This window comes from Pezoporus wallicus, unplaced genomic scaffold (genome assembly GCF_028554395.1).
Source record: "Pezoporus wallicus isolate ANWC-B61680 ecotype Strahan unplaced genomic scaffold, APGP_CSIRO_Pwel_v1 contig_14048, whole genome shotgun sequence".
Taxonomy (NCBI): domain Eukaryota; kingdom Metazoa; phylum Chordata; class Aves; order Psittaciformes; family Psittacidae; genus Pezoporus; species Pezoporus wallicus.
In genome coordinates, this window is record NW_026637740.1 from 79,083 (window position 1) to 93,011 (window position 13,929).

Here is a 13,929-nt window from a genome sequence, read left to right on the forward strand (position 1 = left end):
AATGCAATCAAACTCAGATCAAGGCAGCACTAAAACCCCAGGCAGTGCCTTCCCCCCCCACCCCAAACCAGCTCCCCACAGACACCAAGTGCTTCGTTTCCACTGTGCTTTCTGCAGCAGCACTCATGGAACGGCTGCTCGCAGCATTCCCGGGAGGAAGCATCTCTCTCCTGCAGGCCTGGTAGGGGCTCTGCTGTCGCTCCAGTGCTTTGGATTATGAGAAGTGCCTTGGAATGTGGGATTTTCCAGCACTTCTCGGCACGAGGCCCCGGGAGCTGCCTTTCCCTTGAAGCCGGGCCATGGTTGTATGGAAGGACTCGGAGCAGGAGCGGATTGATCCGCAGCCAGGGCTCTTCTCCGTGTCCCCCAGCATCTGCTGGGCTAGGGCTCCGCTGGTTTCCTGGCCAGGCTGGGTCCCCCTCCCTGCCCTGCTCCGGTAGCACAGGAGCTGTGCTTCCAGACCTGGAGCAGTGCAGGGTCCAGCTCCGGTCCCAGCTGGAGCAGCCGAGCCCCTGGGAGCTGGTGGGGATGAAACCCCATCTGGAGCCCAGCAGTGGTGCTGGGGAGACCCAGACAGGAACCTCATGCTCCCAAGGCAAGCAGGAGCTCGTGTGGCTCTGCAGCACAGTGGGTGCTCTGGCAAAGTCACTTCTCCATCAGCCCAGGCTGTGGTTGGAGCAGATTTTCCTTAAGCTTATGATGACCAGATCCCTCTCAGATGTCCCTTTTTTTGTGCCTTTTTCCTCTCCCCGAGCAGAAATGTTGCTTATTTCTGTTACCAAGCCCGTTAAAAGGGAAAGCCTTGGGAAAAAGAGACATTCCTGGATGCTGTGGGATAACAATGGTCTAGAAAAGAAGGAATAAAATCGCTGCTCCTTTTCCCAACTGCAGTATTTGGGGTGGGGTAGATAGCGGAGACAAAAGCAGCACATGGGGTTGGGGGGGGGGGGGATAGAACCCACCTTGTGAACACTTCATGCTCTTGATTCCTTACCCCAGGCTCCGGGGCAGGACCCGGCTGGGCCTGGGCACGGGAAGGGGGGGGGGGGGTCAGGGTGTTCCATGGGGAGCCGGATTCCTGCCTGGCTCGCGCCGCTGTGGAGCTGAGCTTTGTTTACAGTGTCTCTGTGGTTGCATTACACCACATACAGTAATTCTCCTCGCATTGCCAGTAATTTCCCTGACTTACCAAGCAGGCATCATTTCCTGAAAGTCAGCCCCGTGCTTAGAGGAAGTACGAGCGCTCTCCTTCGTGACTAACCACTGCATGCAAATCTCCCGGGCGCTGGGGCCGCTCCATGGCTCTCCTCTGCTCCTCCGTTTGTCCTCCTCGCTGCTTCTGCATGGGAGCTCTTACCAACCCTTGAGGAGCTCCTTCCCTGGCTGCTGCCGCGGTCATGAGTGAGGACCTTGCTCCATTCTCCGCCGCAAAGTCTCGCCTTGCTGCTCCCTCCGTGTGCTGCCCTGCTGCCAGCGCGCTGAGTGCTGCTTTAAAATGTCCCAGATGCAGTTCTGGTTGAAGTTCCCATCTCTCTACAAGGTAACACCTGAGTTTTCTCTTTCTTCTCCTCCTCGGCATTCCTCGTGGGATTTGGTCCTGAGGGAAGCGGCTCCGGCTGCTCCCCCTGGGTTCTCACGGTGGCAGTGGTTTGGGGGTGACAAAGCAGGGACCAGGAGATGTGTGCTCTGCTGAAAGGTGCCTTCCTCAGAGCCTGCTCCTGCCGGGTGGAACGTGGTGAGACTCAGCTGTGGGGAGAGGTGATCACTGTGGTTATGGAGCAGTGAGTGCTTTGGGGAGTTTCAGAGCAGATGCTGGGCTCAGGGCAGTGATGGAGCACGGAGCCCTCCGGGCTGTGAGTTCTTACCCCGTATTTAGAAAGACCTTGGGGGTTGGCACCTAAGAGGTTTTCTTTAGGGATCAGCTGCTCCCAGCTGGAAGTTCTTGATCCTGTCTTGCCTGTTGAAGCTGGGATTGTTGGGACAGCAAATCTGTCTTGTCTGGCAGTGCAGTTTGTTCATGGCTGTGTCAGTGCAGTTTGTTCATGGATGTATCAGTGCAGTTTGGCTGTATCAGTGCAGTTTGTTCATGGCTGTATCAGTGCAGTTTGGCTGTATCAGTGCAGTTTGGCTGTATCAGTGCAGTTTGTTCATGGATGTGTCAGTGCAGTTTGTTCATGGCTGTATCAGTGCAGTTTGGCTGTATCAGTGCAGTTTGTTCATGGATGTGTCAGTGCAGTTTGTTCATGGCTGTGTCAGTGCAGTTTGTTCATGGATGTATCAGTGCAGTTTGTTCATGGATGTGTCAGTGCAGTTTGTTCATGGATGCATCAGTGCAGTTTGGCTGTGTCAGTGCAGTTTGTTCATGGATGTATCAGTGCAGTTTGGCTGTGTCAGTGCAGTTTGTTCATGGATGTATCAGTGCAGTTTGGCTGTGTCAGTGCAGTTTGTTCATGGATGTATCAGTGCAGTTTGGCTGTGTCAGTGCAGTTTGTTCATGGATGTATCAGTGCAGTTTGGCTGTGTCAGTGCAGTTTGTTCATGGATGTATCAGTGCAGTTTGGCTGTATCAGTGCAGTTTGTTCATGGCTGTATCAGTGCAGTTTGTTCATGGCTGTATCAGTGCAGTTTGGCTGTATCAGTGCAGTTTGTTCATGGCTGTATCAGTGCAGTTTGGCTGTATCAGTGCAGTTTGTTCATGGATGTATCAGTGCAGTTTGGCTGTGTCAGTGCAGTTTGTTCATGGATGTGTCAGTGCAGTTTGTTCATGGTTGTGTCAGTGCAGTTTGTTCATGGCTGTGTCAGTGCAGTTTGTTCATGGATGTGTCAGTGCAGTTTGTTCATGGATGTATCAGTGCAGTTTGTTCATGGATGTATCAGTGCAGTTTGGCTGTGTCAGTGCAGTTTGTTCATGGATGTATCAGTGCAGTTTGGCTGTGTCAGTGCAGTTTGTTCATGGATGTATCAGTGCAGTTTGGCTGTGTCAGTGCAGTTTGTTCATGGATGTATCAGTGCAGTTTGGCTGTATCAGTGCAGTTTGTTCATGGATGTATCAGTGCAGTTTGGCTGTGTCAGTGCAGTTTGTTCATGGATGTATCAGTGCAGTTTGGCTGTGTCAGTGCAGTTTGTTCATGGATGTATCAGTGCAGTTTGGCTGTGTCAGTGCAGTTTGTTCATGGCTGTGTCAGTGCAGTTTGTTCATGGATGTGTCAGTGCAGTTTGTTCATGGCTGTGTCAGTGCAGTTTGTTCATGGATGTATCAGTGCAGTTTGGCTGTGTCAGTGCAGTTTGTTCATGGATGTATCAGTGCAGTTTGTTCATGGATGTATCAGTGCAGTTTGGCTGTGTCAGTGCAGTTTGTTCATGGATGTATCAGTGCAGTTTGGCTGTGTCAGTGCAGTTTGTTCATGGATGTATCAGTGCATGTATCAGTGCAGTTTGGCTGTATCAGTGCAGTTTGTTCATGGATGTATCAGTGCAGTTTGTTCATGGATGTATCAGTGCAGTTTGGCTGTATCAGTGCAGTTTGTTCATGACTGTATCAGTGCAGTTTGGTCATGGATGTGTATCTGTGTGTGCCTGTGTGTATATGTGTGTGTGTATATAGTTTTCTATGCATGTGTTATATAGTTTTATATACATGTGTTATATAGTTTTATATACGTGTGTGTATAGATGGTTTTATATATAAAACCATACACACACGTATATAAAATATATATGCATTTTATATAGTGTGTATATATAGTTTTATAGCTGTATGTGTGTATATCTATAGTTTTAAGCCCCTGTCAGCTGCGTGCTGGGTAGTGGAGCAGTCAGTAGCTGCCGTGCAGGAGGAGTTGGTTCCTCCATGTCCGGATTGATGGCTCCATGGCCAGAAATACTTCCAGGGCTCACACTCCTTCTGCATTTAGACCTCACCTGTTCTTTCATTATTTCTAACGAAGCCTGTGTTTTGACTGCAGGCTCTGAGCTGTTGCCAGTGCCTGCGAGAGCCACATGAACGCTTTGCCTTGGTTTGCCCTGGTTTTTCTCTGCTCTTTATTAAACTCTTGGGTTTGAAAACTTTTCCTGGTTTGGGATAGTGATGCAAATCCTGTGTGCTGTAATGGTATTGACTGGTGATGAGCTCTGCTCTGCTGGGACACCCCCCCCCCCCGGAGCACCATGTGCAGTTCCAGAGCCCACAGCCAGACGTGGAGCAGGTACAGAGATGCTGCAAGGGCTGGAGCAGCTCTGCTCTGGGTCAGCCTGGAGAAGAGAAGGCTCCTTAAGGGGTGACCTTAGGGCACCTCCCAGGAAAGGAAACCCAACCAAAATCTGAAACACCCCACCCCCCAAAATCAATCAACCTCATTCCTAGGAGTTACGTCGAGCAGATGCAGGGTGGTGGTTGAAATAAAGATCCTGCCCTGTGGGATAACCCCCATCTGCTGCAGAAATTCAGCATCCACTGAAACATAACATCAGTGCTGTTGCTGTGAAACCCTCTGATTCCCAGTGAGAAACTTTACAGCTTCTTCTTCTTCAGCCTTAGCCAGGGACAGTGTAACCGGCTTCAGCTCCTGCAACGGGGATGGGTGGTCACCGAGCAGCTTCTCCAGGTCTGGCTCTGCAGCATCTCTCCTCAGCTCCTTGCCCCTTCCCTGCTGCACCTCCAACCTCTTCACTCCTCGTGGTTTCTGGGACCATCTCTCCTACCCCTAACACTGCCATCTTCTCTTTCAGCTGCTTCTGTCTGTGTTGGGCTCAGCACCTTTTGGCTGGGGTCAGCAGGAGCCAGAGTATTGGTGGGTCTGGCAGAGCCTTCATCCCGCTGAGAAGAGGCATCCTCTCGCTCCCTGTTCTTTTGGGATGGTTTAGGGAATGATCTTTCCCTTGAGGAGACAGGGAGCTGCTCCCGTTTGCTCCCTATAAAGCAGGGGAGTGATTAGTGAAGGTGTGGTTTATGGCACGGGTTGTAGTTACCAGTACACCAGGTTCAGTGGACAGGCTGGGCTGACCCGCTGGGGTTGTGCCTGCAGCTCTTCATGGGTGGATCTAACATGTTACTGGTTTGAGTGCTCCTGAAGTAATACAATTACATGAAACAAATGGGATGCTGGAAGTTTGTGTCTTGGAGGCTGATTTCCTCTTCCCATTGCAGGCTGGTGCCCTGAGCAGGGGGAGCAGTGATGGGGCTGGGTGCTTGCTAGGTGCCTCAGGCTGTGTTTCAGTGCTCTCATGGCTATTCCAGCCATACACTTGCCTGTCTTCGGGACCCTAAGGTGCAGTATATGCAGATGGATAAACTCAGTGCACAGCGACGAGGCCGGGTGGGATGCGAGACCTCAAGATGCTGCTGCCGTATCCCTGAGGGTGAAGCCCTCGAGTCAGATGCCCTCAGTTAAACACTGGAATGGATCTGTGTAACAAAGCTTTTCATCACAAAAACACCAGAAAACCCCCAGCCTGAGCTCTGCTGGGTTTGCCTTGCAGCTCCAGCCTTTGCTTTAGCTCTTTCTTGTCTGTAGCGTGATCCCTCCCAGGCCTGCCTGTCCTTGAGAGAGGAAGAACACGCTTCTCCTCTCAGCATGCAGATGATCACAAACGCCTTTCATCTGCGAGATTGAAAGTCAAGGATGGTGGTGTCTCCTCTCACTTGTTATGAATAGAAACTGGTTCTTGCAGCTCCTCGTGCGAGCTGAGCTCTGAGGGCTCGCTGGGAGCAGAGCCCTGCTCTCCCTCCTGAGCACTGTGTGACCTGGTGACAATCCAGAGGCTGCTGAACCCCTGCAGTGCTTGTTCTTGGGATCATGAGCCCAGAGGAAGAAGCAGAACGCTGGGAGGGTGGTGGTGGTGGTGGGGGAACAGCAAAGCAGGTTGCTGCAGGGTGCCCAAGGCACTTGCTTTGGCCGAAAGGGACCATCATTCCCTTAGTGTTTTCCTGCTTTGCCGAGTGTGAAGCAGAGCCCCATTTCCAGAGCTCCCTTCATTCTGAGATAAGTCTGGGTGTCTGCCACAGGCTCTGAAAAGCTTTGGTTTCTGGGAAACCCCAAAATAGCCACAGAAATACCAAGAGTGAAGCGCTGCCGGGTGTCACACACGCCAGCGGATGCCCGGGGCTGGCAGGAGGGTGTCCCTGCAGCACAGCCACACCAGCAGCCCTTTCTCATCCCCTTTGGGGCCCCTTGGTTGGTATGGGAAGAACCCAAACGGCACACGGTGCCCATGCTCCCCGTTGCTGCTCACCTTCCCTTCGGTGCCTCGGTGCTCCTGTACCTATGGCTCCGGAGCACAGCGTGTGTTGGGGTGCCAGGCGAGGCTGATGTGGGAAGAAGGCGAAGGGAATGTGTCCTGATGGTTTGAACACTGCAACCTGGGTAGCAGCTGGGGGGGGGTCTGACCCAGCTCGTGGCCTGAAGCCCTTAGGAACAGTAGGGGCAGGCTCGGGGTGTGCATTTTAAGGTCCTTTCCAGCCCTAACTGTGCTATGATCTGGGGTCAGGCAGGGCTAAGTGACTTTTAAAGACTTTTGGCTGCTTTTCTGCCTTGCAGTCGGAAATTGGCCCTTAACTGGAAATGAGTAGATTCCTCCTCGTATCGGGTGCTGTGCTGTTGTCACCCTGCCTTGGTCGTCTGCTCCAGCTGGAGCCGGCTGCTGCCAAACCTGAGCCCTGGGAAGCCCTGTGGGTCTCTCTGTCCATCTGTCCCTCCGGGCCAGAGGCTCATCTCCAGCGGGAGCTGGGTGCCCTGAAGGGAAGAGCAGGCAAAGGTTTTGTGCTTTGGAAGCGGTATTGGATGTGGAAGCGGTGTGAGGGAGCCAGGGAGGGCACAGTGACCTGAGCCAGGGAGGGCACAGTGACCTGTGCCAGAGCAAAAAGGGCTTTTTGGCTGTTGGTTCTTCCCATTTACAGTTGGAAAACCCAGACAAGGAACAGATGGGAGGGAGGGGATCGAAGGCTCCTTCTGAGCCGGCGTCCGTGTGACTCAAACCAGCCGCTGGGTTGGCACCACATGAAAGAGCTGTAAACCACCCCAGCACAGGCACCAGGGGAAGAGCCAGGGCAGAGCCTGCTCCTCCTCACTGGGGCACCTTCTCTTCGTGTCCAGGCTGGGGCACATGCCCTTAGGAAAAGGACTGGAGGATGTGATTTGTCTGGGTGCAAACCCAGGTGGCACCAGCTCCTGCAGCCTCCTTTGTGCCAGGAGGAGACTCAGTTTGTCCAAAGCCTCCAGGTATTGCTGGGTTATAAATTGCCATTCAAGAGCTGTGTCATTCCCAGGAGTAGCTGCTGCTCTGTGGGCTTCTGGGCATGAATGGAGCGCTCGGGTCCCTTGGGTGTCAGGCTGAGGACTTCTTTAATCCAACGCTGGCTTGAGGTGACTGCCACTCCTCGGTGTGCAGAGCTGTGCGCAGTGTGAGTCAGTTGTGGCCGTGCACTGGCATTTCTCTCCAGTCACTCTTGTCCCTCCTTTCCCCATAAACTGAGGTTTTCCAGCAGCTGCTGAGAGCATCTCCTCCTTTCCAAGTTAATTTCTAGGCTTTGTGGAGCGTGAAGGAAAGGAGCTGCTCATTTAATAGCAAGAAATTAAACCTTTCCGGGCAAGTAGGTGTGAGAAAGGAGCTCTGTGGTCTTCCCATCCTGCCGCCTCTGACTGTGGCCCTGTCTCCATTTCAGGACTCTTCATACCTCAACGAGCTCTCCAACAACAACTCCCTCTTCTCGTCCCCTGCGGATTCCCTCTCCGACATTGCGGATCCGAAGGACTTCTTGTCTGCCGATAGCCTGAACCACGTGCCAACACTATGGGATGTAAACACGCCGCAGCAGAACCAAGTAGAGGTATGGGCAGCTCCTCTTCCATCCTCCCCATCAGACACCAGATACCTCAGGCTTCATCCCGTGGTGTTTGCACCAAGGAATTGAGAAACCAGCCCGGTTCCCTACTCACTGTTACCAGCTTTGCTGCGGGAGGGAAGGGATGATTACATGTAGTTCAGTGTCCTGGAAGCAGGGGAGGATCCAGGCATCCTCAAAGGGGGGTATGTGCACTCTTCTGGAGTGTGGTGCAGGCACTGGCTCTTTGTTCTGGCAGCCGTGGCAGGTAGGTGCATCACAAGCAGGATGGATCCTAAACCATTCAGCAGGTCCAGAGCAGCCTGGTGCAGTGCTGAAGAGCTGGGCTGCAGGAAGAGCCCTACCACACAGGGCCTTCACTGTCCCCACCACTTGTTTGTTCTCCATGGTGAATAGTTTAGTAACAATGACTAAAACCCAAACTCTGTCTCAACCTGAGACTCCCCATTGGTGTTTCCTTTGTGAGTCTAAGTCCCTGCAACCTTTTACATCTCTGAGTGTTCCTGGGCTGTGATGTCCCGCAGCCCCACAGCAGCGTGTGGTTCTGTTCTGCCATCTGGTTTCCCTCATCTGTTGGGACGGATTACTCACCATTGCACAACCTGCTGTCAGTCACCACGGGGTGCTGGTGGAGCTGGTATCACACACAGCTGCTGGGGCTCAGCTCACAGTGGATGCCCAGCACTGCAGTCCCCTTCCTTCCCTAGGTCATCCTCTTTTGAAGATGGTGGGGGGGAAACCATTCCACATGGATACCCCAGCAGGCAAATCTGGCATGGCCGTGCTTTAGTCACTGTTGTGCTTGGAGGTTCCGTTGTGTTTCGAGGCTGCAGTTTGCAGTTAGCAGTTGTGTCTGACTGGATTGCCATGAAGCGAGCTGGCTCTTTGTCACAGCTGGGAAAGCAGAGTCTTGGCAGCAGCTCTGCTTCCACATGCTGCTGCCGTGTGGCTCAGTGACAGGTTGGGCACTGGAGTGCAGCATGGAGATGAGGGTCCTAGCCTGGACTTGGGAAGTGGAAGCTCCTGCCTGCTTTAGGCTTCCTGAGAGGGCATTCATGCACATCCTCAAGTGGGACACCTGAGCTCTTGCGATGCCATCACCTTCATAGACCTTTGCAGTGTCTGTAGTTGGAGGCAGAGAATTCCACTGCCCCTCTTCCCGTGGATAACTGTGCTGGAGACCAAGGGCTGTGCAGGCAATCCGCACAGGCTGGTAACCTTGGACCAGTTTGAAGTCTGAGGCAGCAGGAAGAGCGTTGAGCTGTTTGAACCAAAGCAGTGGCTGAAGACATCACAGGCTCGGAAACTGGATTCAGAAAGCTAAAAAAGCCAGATCATCCCCCAGCACGGGGAAGGCCTGTTGTTGTCTCCTGTTGTTATTGGGGTTTTACACAGTAGCCTGTGTCACTGCAGGAGCTTCTAGCTTCGTATCTGCAGAGCGTGCAGCAAAAAGCCTTACAGGGAAAAGCTGTTCTAAACCCAGCATAAAGAATGTGAGTGAGGAACAAACGTGTGTCATCTAAGTGTGAGGCTACGTGGCTGGCGGGGGCAGCGGCGGATCTCCGGCCTCTGCATGTTGTTCTCCACGTCTTCCCTTGCCCCTTGTCCTGCAGGTTCAGATAAGGCCAATTAACTCCTTGGAATTCCACTTACAAAGGACTTCCTGTGGCAAAGCATCTCCAGCTATTTTAAACTTGTTGTCTTATCTGTGGGTTGTGAATGCAGAGGTGGCTGCGCCAGGGTGTTGCTTGCTCTCTTGGTGGTGGTCTTTGTTCTCCTGGCTTGGAGCTGTCAGTTCAGCGCATCCTAGTCAGGAGATGTCAGTGTCAGTTTTGCAGCTCCCAGGCCCCCAGGTAAGTGCGTTGTGAGGTTGACTCAGGAGGAGCAATGGTTTTAGGGCCTGAATTTCAAACACCCTTTTTCTGTTGTTGATGGGAGCAAAGGCATGATCTGTGCGAAAGATTAAGGCAGTGCCAAAGGGAAGGTTCCTTGCTTTAAAAGCATGGGGACTTTGCTGATATCCTGCCCCGATATACAAGCCATTTAGATAACCTTTCCTCACCCCTCCCCGCATTGTTGCACCACCACAGTTCTCCATCAGATGGCAGGGATTTTGGTTTCGGAATAGCCGGAGCAGTTCCTAAGAGCAGCCTTGTACTTTGTCCTCTTTAAAACAATGAGCTGTCTTCTGCCGTGTGGCAATGTGAGGATACGGTGTGGAAAGACTCTCCTCTTTCTCTCAGCTGTCCCTGGCACTGGAGAGGTGGCTTTGCAGGAGAGAGGGCAGAGCACAATGGGAGCAACGCATCGCAGGGAGAGCGTGGTGCAGAGCATCCCCAGTGCCCTGAGAAACCCCCATCCCCGGTGCTGAGCCTTCAGGTGGGGTGCTTGTCCCTGAGGAGGAAGTGGCTGGAGGCAGAGCTGCCTTCATGTGCCCGTGGGGAGAGCCGTTACCCGTAAAGAAAGGAGGTGGATGTCACTGTTGGATGGAGGAAGAGCTAGGACAGGAGTCAAACCCCTCCGTAACGCTTCATTTGTAATGCAGTTGTGAAATACCTTAGGAAATAGTTCGTGGGATCCGTTGTGCTTCTCCACAGCCATCTCGCCAGTTTACACTGGTTTTAAGACGGGGAAAGCAAAGCCCTGGCCCTGCAGGAGCTGAAGGGTTGGGAGCTGCTGATTCGAACTCATTCCCAGCGCTTGGAAAACGCCAGCACCCTTTTCCTAGCTCAGCACATGGGGAGGGAATTTCTGGCTCCTCAGCCAGCTGAGAGGGTTCCTTTTCCCATGGGGGTCATGGCAAGAGGGGGCAAAGCAGAGAATGAAGCAAAGAGGAAGAAAACGAAGCGAGGCCAAGCCTTGGGGTGTGCAACTGTCAGCGGCTTTGCTCTGTCTCCTGCTCATGTCCCACGTTCCCCTGTGTGCTGCGCGTGCCTCTTCTCATAGCACTGTTAGATGTGAGGCACAGAGGAAGGAGAAAACCAGACTGGGAGGTGAGTGACAGCAGAGAAGGGAGGGAATTGGGCCAGTTCTGTTCTATCCCCTGCTACAGCTCCGGTCCCACCTGCACTGGCCTCCCGGTGTGTTCTGAGCAGATCTGGGCCTAGGTCTTCCTCTTGCCCAAAAAGGAGCTCTTTGCCTGAGCTCAGATTTGTAGGTGGAGATGTTTCACCTGCTCTCCAGATTTGTTGGCACTGAAAATAGCTCTTCCGTCCAGCTTCCTTCTGGTAATTCTGAGTCAGGCTTCCAGGAACAGAGGGTGTGTTTTTGCTTTCTGCCTTGCTTTTTTTTTCTCCTTTAAAAATAGGAAATAATCGGAGTGTTTGTGCTTAAGAACTTCCCATCTTCCACTTCTGCTGCTGGAGCATGGCTCTTTATGTCTGGCACTCCTCGCAGCCTCTAAACTTGGCCTAGTGTTGCTTCTGGAGCTGCTCCTCGCTCGGGATGCTGTGAGCTGCTGGCTTGACCCCGCTCGCTGCCGGGAAATTCCAGTGTGATTTGGTCTGTGTGGGAGCAGACAAAGGATCTCCTTGGCTGTGCCTTTCCAGCTGGGAGTGTCCCTGGAGCTGCTGCCTGGCATTTCGGGGTGACCCATCTTCCTGCTGTGTCGTTACAGCTCCGCAGAGGGGACCCTTGTGCTGCTGGTGCAGGGGCCGAGTGTCCCTGCAGCTCCCATCACGCACGGGCATGCACGGAGTGCTCACGCTCCGTGTGCTTGCCTTGGTCAGGGACTCCCCGTGTGCACGTTGACAAAAGCATCTACAGCATTTCCAGGATTTATTGGTTTCCGGGATGAGTGCCCTGTTCCCAAACAATCAAAGTCCAGGGTGTAAGAGCCGAGCGGAGAGCACAAATACCTGCTGGTGCTCTGTTTTCCTAGTGGTCGGGCTGAGGCTTGAGGCTGCTTTCTCACCAGCACCTTTCTGTTCCAGCTGTTCTCACCCAGCAGATCGTTCAGTGGCTTGAACAGTTCGAATGACCACGTTCCTGCTGGTCCCAACACCCCGCTCCTCATAAGCTACCAGGTGAGAGCGATGCTCGGCTCCAGGAGCATCCACACCAGGCACTCGGTGACATGGCAAGAGCAGTTCTGTTTTCCCTTCAGAGAGAGGGAGGCAAGTCCCTGCTCTTCCCCAGGGGTGTCTTCTGCTTCCCTTGGTGGAACCTCACCGATGTGAAACAAGGATTTGGGCTTCGTGACTTGGCTTTATGCTGCTGAGTACTGAGTTTAAAGCTTGTCTGGATCCCTAGCTCGGGGCCAGGGCAGAGCTTGGGCTCCCCACAGCGCATCTGCCAGGCCATGCAAACATCTTCCCCTAGTTTGATGTGGACCAGGCGCTGAAAGCAGCGGTGGAAGCGGTTGTTGCCCCCCGGGGCGGGCGCTGGCAGATGGTTTTCCTTGTGCTGCTGCAGTTTATAAATGGGATGAATTGGGTCTGTGAATTCGCACAGGGAGGGATCCCTGGGGGTTTCTGCGTAGCACTGTGTGTGCCCATAGGCCAGTGAGAACATCTGGTCAGTGCTCTGCTTCTTTCCAGTCTCAGGCTCCTGCGGAGGAGGAGGATGAAGGTGAGGAGGAAGAAACAGAAGAGCTGGGGCAAACAGAGACCTATGCAGAATATGTTCCTTCCAAGTGTGAGTGTTGCCATCACATGAGCGTGGGCAGTTCTGCTGACTCCATTGTGGACCAGCCTAATGAACTGCTCCCTTATTTTCCTGCAAGCAGGAAATCACAGCCCAAGCTTGTGATTTGCTGGAGAAACGGGAGTGCTGCTCCCTTGCTGGTGCCGTGCTAACTGAGCACAACACTCCTCTGTTGCTTGCTTTTGGGGGAGGCCTGACGTGCTGCTGGCACTTCCCAGCAGAACAAAAGAGTGAAGAGCTGGGGCTTGTCCCTTTTGCTCCTGGGCAGAGGGCTGCAGACTGTTCACATGGGGGCTGCAGTCCCCTTTTGAGGTGCTTTTGGGAGTGAAGGACTTGACTTCTCCGTTTTCTGTGTTGTCATTTAGCCAAGATTGGGAAGCACCACCCTGACCTGGTGGTAGAGACGAGCACTCTGTCCAGTGTCCCCCCTCCTGACATCACCTACAGCCTCTCCCTGCCACGCTCTGTTGCTGACAAAGGGTCGCTCTCTGCACTACAGCTGGAAGCCATCATTTATGCCTGCCAGGTACGTGGTTCCACCGTGCCCAGCTTGCACTAGCAGGAGACTGCCTTTCGTGTGGATAGATGTTCCATACAGGTGATGAAACTCCAGGAGCTTTGGCATATGACATTTTAAATGCCTTTTGAAAGGGTTATTTGAAGCTGGGGGCTTCTGTGGGAGCTGTTTCCCAAAGAGAACCCTTGACTTGGCCGTGACGCTTGACCGTCCCTGCCATTGTCTGAGCAGGAAATGCACTTGCATTGATGGGATGTGTGAAAGGGTTAAGTGATGCTCTTACAAGCTTTGTTAGCAAAGGCAAATCTAGTCTCATTTCTGGTTCTGTTCTGGATTTTGCAGCAACATGAAGTTTTATTACCCAACGGACAGCGAGCTGGGTTCCTCATCGGGGACGGGGCTGGAGTTGGGAAGGGCCGGACAGTTGCAGGCATCATCTTTGAGAATTACCTTAAAGGGAGGAAGAAAGCTCTGTGGTAAGTTGGTGGTGGTGGTTTGGGTTTTCTCTTTTCCCGTAAGACCTTGGAGTTAGTTTGGATCTGGGAGTAAGGAATTCCTTAATGCTGATGTTGGCTTTATAGTTGACTCACGCTGCGGCCTTGGGTAGGTCATTTCCACCTCTTTGTGCCTATTTGCTGTCTGAAATGGGCATATTTCCCCTGCAGCAGTGATGGAGAGTGAGTCACTGTGAAACAGCACGTTATGGAGTGCAGTGTCAAGCCTGTCTCTGCTCTCTTTGAAGTCTGTGGAGGGGTATTCGTGGACTTCCCCGGTGCAGACTCGAGCCCCTTGAGCACGGGCTTTAACTGCAGAGCATGCAGCTTGTCGTCAGCGGCAGCCTGGAGCCTGCTGGAGGCTCTTGGGCTGTGTGGGCAGTTGGAGCTGTGACGGTTTCACACACCTACTGCTGCTTTAGTCAGACTATTAA

The 13,929-nt window shown here is 53.0% G+C and overlaps 1 protein-coding gene across 2 annotated transcripts in view; it reads left to right on the forward strand.

Moving 5' to 3' along the window:
- Nucleotides 1–13,929, forward strand: part of SBNO2 (strawberry notch homolog 2) — a 46,503-nt gene that overhangs the window by 18,373 nt on the left and 14,201 nt on the right. The window contains exons 1-6 of one of the 2 annotated variants that reach the window (XM_057407433.1): nucleotides 1,081–1,540; nucleotides 7,661–7,825; nucleotides 11,773–11,865; nucleotides 12,379–12,475; nucleotides 12,850–13,010; nucleotides 13,344–13,477. In XM_057407433.1, the coding sequence (XP_057263416.1) occupies nucleotides 1,496–1,540; nucleotides 7,661–7,825; nucleotides 11,773–11,865; nucleotides 12,379–12,475; nucleotides 12,850–13,010; nucleotides 13,344–13,477 (695 nt within the window). In that variant the 5' untranslated portion in view covers nucleotides 1,081–1,495. Of the gene's footprint in view, nucleotides 1–1,080; nucleotides 1,541–7,660; nucleotides 7,826–11,772; nucleotides 11,866–12,378; nucleotides 12,476–12,849; nucleotides 13,011–13,343; nucleotides 13,478–13,929 lie in introns of those variants that run through there. The other variant, XM_057407432.1, reaches the window with a different exon arrangement.